The 5,732-nt window shown below is 52.8% G+C and overlaps 1 protein-coding gene across 1 annotated transcript in view; it reads right to left on the minus strand.

Annotated features, from left to right (window-relative positions):
• Positions 1-247: 247 nt before the first annotated feature.
• The window catches only part of PLXNA2 (plexin A2), a 132,932-nt gene continuing 127,447 nt past the window's right edge, over positions 248-5,732 (minus strand). Inside the window, exons 28-32 of the mRNA XM_010001745.1 lie at positions 5,022-5,212; positions 4,259-4,428; positions 2,184-2,396; positions 1,712-1,862; positions 248-668 (exon numbers count right to left, since the gene is read on the minus strand). Of these exons, the coding sequence (XP_010000047.1) occupies positions 573-668; positions 1,712-1,862; positions 2,184-2,396; positions 4,259-4,428; positions 5,022-5,212 (821 nt within the window). The 3' untranslated portion in view covers positions 248-572. The remainder of the gene's footprint in view (positions 669-1,711; positions 1,863-2,183; positions 2,397-4,258; positions 4,429-5,021; positions 5,213-5,732) is intronic.

Raw genomic sequence — 5,732 nt, forward strand, 5'->3', positions numbered from 1 at the left:
TTTGTTGTAAGATCCCAAAAACATTTCAGTTTTCCAGACTTTCCAATTGGCATGAGAGTCCATTTGCAGAATGTCTGAGCCACATCCCCGGGATCCTCTCGAGGACAGGATTCAGAGCTGGACCTTGTTGCCAGGATTATCTCTGTGGCCTTGGTGGTTTTCACTCTATTTCTCTTTTTTTTTTTCTTCTTTTTCTTTCCTTTTCTTTTTTTTTTTTAAAAAAAACCTTTAAATAAAGTTTTATTTTCTAATATACATCAAACAATTTTCATGCAAAGCAGCAGTCATGGAGACATCCAGACTTTCCAGGTTCCTTCTTTCAATGTATGCTTGAAAATAATGATCTCTCTTGATTTGCCTTTGATTGAGATGCTTTGTCTTTTCCTCTTCCTGCCTTTTCTAACTGGATCCTGCACGATTTTGAACACGGTCAGTCCTTGGGCCAATCTCCTCCCTCCAGAAGGGCCTTGGTATTTATGTGTCCAGAGCCTTTCCTGCTTGTTCTCCCTCTGAATTCCCCAGAGTCTGTGCAATCCTCTGCCCTTTGCTGTGGTGAGCACTGCAGCCTTTCCTCAGCTCTCAATGGACATGGCACTGATGAGTTGCTCTACTTTGTACGCCAGGCGCTGCCTTCGTGCCTGCTCATCCTGCTCCAGAGCCCCAATGAGCTGGTGGAGAAAGGAGAGAGAAAAACAGAGAGAAAGAGGGGTAAAAGGAGGGGGAGAAAGGAGGGGGGTGAAAGAGGGAGGGGAAAAGAGGGAGGGGAAAAGAGGGAGGGGAAAAGAGGGAGGGGAAAAGAGGGAGGGGAAAAGAGGGAGGGGAAAAGAGGGAGGGGAAAAGAGGGAGGGGGAAAGGAGATCAGTGTCAGTGTGCATGAGGGGGTGGCAGATGTGGGTGGGTGGCGAGATGTAAGCAGCATGAAATGGAGATGTGTGTGAAAAGCAATGCCCAGCAAAGCAATGCAACAAGCACTTGGTCATGCCCACTAGTTCCTTGGACCACTCGGTGCATGTTCCCCCACAACACATTCATTCCTACTCTCCCACCTTGGATGCCACGTGTCTTGTCTCATTTAGCAGGAAAGTTATGATATTTCTAAACCCTAACTGGAAAATAGCTGTGGAATTGTATCACAAATGCACACATGCAATTAAATGAAAAAAACCTTCCTTTTAACAGACATAATTGCAAAATAGGTTCTTCTCACACTGAAATGAAGGGGTGGAACAGATGGTGAGAACTTGGTTTCAGTGATGTATTCATTAAAGGCACTCATGCTGCCAGGAAGTCTTTGCAGACAGGAGTCTGTGTCACTGCAACGTGGGGATTGTACCTCACTGCTCCCAAAAGACAGGGGTGTTTCTGGGGAGCTGCACTGGGTTGGGCTGATTTCCCAGCATGGACTAGATGATCTCTCGAGGTCCCTTCCAGCCCCTAAGATTCTATGATTTAGGAGTGGGGCTGCACTGGGCATATGCCAAGGCAGAGGAATGCAGTTGCTCCCACATATTTTTCCTCTCTATCCTCCTGAGAAGGGCGCTACAGGCAGGGCCAAGACCCAAACCCAGCTGTGAATGTGCAGAGCAGGGCAGGGCAGCAGCACAAGCTGGGGCAGCAAGGACGGGGAAGGAGGATGGAGCTCTGGGGGGCAGTGAGGGGAGTGGCTGCCCATCCTCCCCACCACCCAGGGCATCGCTCCAGGGGCACCCACCTCTTCGCTGTACTTGCTGACATAGGAGTAGATCTCGTTGAGGGCGCTGAGCATGTTGAACTCTGCAGAGTGGAGGCGGGACTGCTCGGCCAGGTAGGCGTTCATGTCCTGGTCGCTGATGGCCGGGAGCTTGGCGATGTCGGCGTAATACCTGGGGGCAGGAAGGGCCGTGAGGAACAGGGGGCACAAAACAGCCATCTTCTCCTTGGGGTTTAAACTAAGCTCTGCAGGGAAAAGGACATAATTTGTCTTTATGCTTACACCTAGGAATAGGGGATCCTGGTCTGCAGCAAGCTGAAAAATTAGAGCTGTGATGGTTGGTGAGGCTGAGCTGTGTCACAGCTCCTTGCTAGAGCCACCAGCTTCAACTCCACCATCAAGAGCAAAGCCAAGGCCAGGCAGGACTGGAGTTTCAAGGCCAGGCAGGACTGGAGTTCCTAGGCCAGTCCTGCTCCCATGCTGCTGCCCTCACCTTTCCACCCAGCTCTTGTAGCTGGGGATGTCCTTGGCATACAGCAGCTTGTTAGAGGGGGAATCCTTGCCCAGGCGGTGCTCTGAGGTGGAGCAGGAGTCCATGAAGGTCTGAGCCACAACAGAGAGGCAGGCGTCTGTGATGCTGCCTTTGTGGATGTCAAACACAAACTGGGGGTTTTTGATGACGTTCACCCAGAACCGCAGAGGGAGGCTGTTGGGAAAGCAACAAACAAAACTAAATGTTCAGAGAAAAGGTAGGAATGGACATGTGCTGTGTTTTGTGTTCACAGGCAGAATGAAAACAGTGGAAAGCAGCAACTGTCTCAGTAGGAGCTGGGCGAGGTCAATCAAACACCACTTAGCCCAGTTAAGCACTTGGGAGCTGCTCCAGGTTCTGATCCCACATGGAAAGGTGGAGCAGATGAAAATAGGGTGGGCAGCAGGTGCTGAGGGCAGGGGCTGTGCCAGGGAAGAGCTGAGCCGTGCTCAGTGGCCTTGGCTGAGCAGCTCCACAAGGAGGTCATTAAACTGCTCTGCCTGGGGCAGGAATTGGTGCACAGGCTGTGCCCAGGGCTGTGGTGTTGCTGTCCCCCCTGCCCAACCACGCTGCAGCTCATCCACGGCGAGCAGGGCAGCAGGCATCCCAGTCTTTGTCCCCAAATCCCAAGGCCTTTGCAATCAAAGGGGAATTATCATTCCTTTTTCCTTTGGCTGTATAGCAGGATCAAAAAACCAGCTGCTGCTTCCTATTACCTTTCAAGTCTCAGCTCTCAGTGCAAGCTGCACCACAGGCTTCAGCCTTAACTCTTGCTGCACTGTGGGGCAGCAGCTCAGCCCATCCCTGCCAGCCTCAGCCCCCCAGGTCCCCTGACCCCCACTGGCTTTAATCTGCTCCAGGAGCATGAGCCTCCTACCATCTCCCCACTGAAATGCCCATTCTGGAGGTGCTGCAGCTGACTGAAGTGCTCAGCAATTGCCCTGTTATTTCAGGGACCAAATTTCCACCCTTCTCCTCAGCCCTCTGTGCCCCGGGGAGAGGGAAGGACCAGAGCTCTGCTCAGCCCAACAGCTCTGCCAGAGCAGACCCTACTGGTTGGCACTTCCTTTTTTATCACTTTAAGAAATCCCCCCTTTTTTTTCCCCCTTCTTTTCTCCCCCCCTTCCATCCCTCCCCATGTTTGTGATTCAAGAGTTTTTATTCTAATAACTCCTTCTAAGGCTTTCAATACATTGTTTTTAGCTTCCCACATCCTTAGCAGGGAGCCCAGCTTTTGCAGCCGTGATGATTAAAGGCCTTTTAAACCATGAGGGACTCGGGGAAAGTCTTCAGGGAGCAACCATTTGTGGGGCTTTTTTTTTTCCTTCCTTGCAGAGGTAAATTTCTAACCCACAGAGCTTTTAATCCTAAAATAACAGCAGAGGCAGAGACCTGAGAGCTCCCATTGTTCTGAGGGGCTGAACCTGGCTGCAGTCTGTGCTGGCTGCAGGGGAGGCTGCCTCTATCCCCCCCGTGCCACCTCCTCCTGCTGCCCCCACATTCCAGCTGCTGCCCAAAGCTTTGGGGATGGTGCAGCCACTTGCCCAGCTCTCCCCTCCCTGCGTGTGCTGGTGTTCCTGCCCCAGCACAGAGGTGCAGACTGGGCAGTGCAGGCAGAGAGGTGCAAGTAGGGCAGTGCAGGCAGGGTTGCAGGTAGGATGGGGCAGGCAAGGTGGGCCAGGCATGGAGCTTTGCTTCCCACTAGCCAACCAGCTCTGCAAACTCAGTGACTTCCAAAGTCCACGTGCATGGATCCCACCCACCCAGAGGAGTGCAGACAGCTGGGTTTGTGGTTTAACACAGCACCAGGGCTGGTGTGTGCACAGACACAGCATGAAGCAGGATCAAACCCACATCTGCCTGAGGTGCTGGTTGAGAAGCACCAGCACAGCTTCATGGGACATCTCTTGCTTTGGAGCCGGGGGGCTCCCAGCCTTCCCAAAACTCTCATCCATCCCTGTTTTTCCCCAGGAGACAGAGAACTGCTCAACAGCCAGGTCTGGCCCCACTTCCACCCCCCTTTCTGCCATTCCTACCAGTTGCTCTTCCACGTGTGCCTCACGTCGGTGTCGTGGATGCCGTGCTTGTCCGCCTGCTCGTCCAGGAAGTCAAACATGTACTTGATGGCGAGCGGGAGGGCGCTGCCGCGGTGCACCGTGCTGAACAGCGTCTCAAACAGGTCATCCACAAACTTCTGCAGCGTTCCCTGCAGGAGCAGCAACAGAGGAGCTGAAGGAGAGCTGGGCACACACTTGGCTGGCAGCGTTGGCAGGAGGGGACGCCAGATGGTGATGCCAGCTCTGAGCAGCCCCACAAAGTGCCCCCGCGGGCTCCTCAGGGATAGGGAATGTTGGGGTCTCTCCGAGGAGGCCGGGGGGACGCTCCAGCCTGCAGCTCCTCACCGCTGCACTTGCTCTTGATTTCTAACCTGAAACAATTCCTTTTGCTTTCAAAACTCAATCTGCGTCACCTACAGCGATGAACGTGAGGTGAAGGGCAGGGAAAGTGTCTCTCTGGTCGAGGAAGCTGGTTAAATATTTACAGGTGCTACTGCAACTGCCCAACGCTTTGTGTTTTGATGCTGCACAGAGGAATGAAGTATGGCAGCAATCACCTTGTAGGGTGAAGAAATCTGAGCTGTGTTTCTGTTCCTGCTCCAGGAGCCACCCAACCCTGAGTACACAGGACAGCCCAGTGAGGACAGTTCTCCCCAGGAGCATCTGCACAGGACCCCCAGCCAGCGTGTCTAGAGGGACCTCCCTGTGCATTTCCCAAGGGAATTTAGCACATAGCAGTTACCTTCGTAGCTAATAGCCTGGTCAGGTAGATCTCAGACACCATCTTACTGCCCCGGTCTCCTTCCTTCTGGTCTCCATGGTCGTGGTTTTTGACCAGGTGCCAGACCTTGACCCCACTCTCCAGGTCGGGGGTGATCATGGGGGCCCGGGAGCGCAGGCTGTCGGGGCTGCCCGTGTAGCGGAAGGTGGAGTCTGAAAGATGGGAAGAGAAGTTGGTCATACCCAAACCAAACTCCTTTTTCATTTCCTTGCCTCTTCTCCATGATGCCACCGTGCTCACTAATGCCAAAATCATCCGCACTGGCTTTTTTACTGGGTAAAGAAACATAAAACCATGGGGGCAACAACAAAATCTGGTGTTTGCCAAAAATGCAAGTTGGTCTTCCCTGCCCAGAGTCTCTCAGACTTAAACCTTCTGGTTTTCACACTCAGACATGAGAATCTTCTGCTGCATTCCCATCCCTTGCCTACATGAAAGAGACCCCTCTGTGAGTTACTGCCCATGAATGTTAACTCAGGGCATCAACCCCTGCAGCACCAGGTCCTGATACCAGTATTTTGCAAGTAATAACAAGCTGCTCAGCACGAAGGGCAGAAGAAACTGCTGTTCTTGTTCTTGAGGGTTTCATTAGAGCAACAAGGGCTCAAGCTGAGCATTGACTGCAGAGCCCTAGGCCAGTCCTGCATCCCAGCTGTGCTGCCTGCAGGGCAT

Source organism: Chaetura pelagica, unplaced genomic scaffold (genome assembly GCF_000747805.2).
Source record: "Chaetura pelagica isolate M959 unplaced genomic scaffold, ChaPel_1.0 scaffold181, whole genome shotgun sequence".
Lineage (NCBI taxonomy): Eukaryota > Metazoa > Chordata > Aves > Apodiformes > Apodidae > Chaetura > Chaetura pelagica.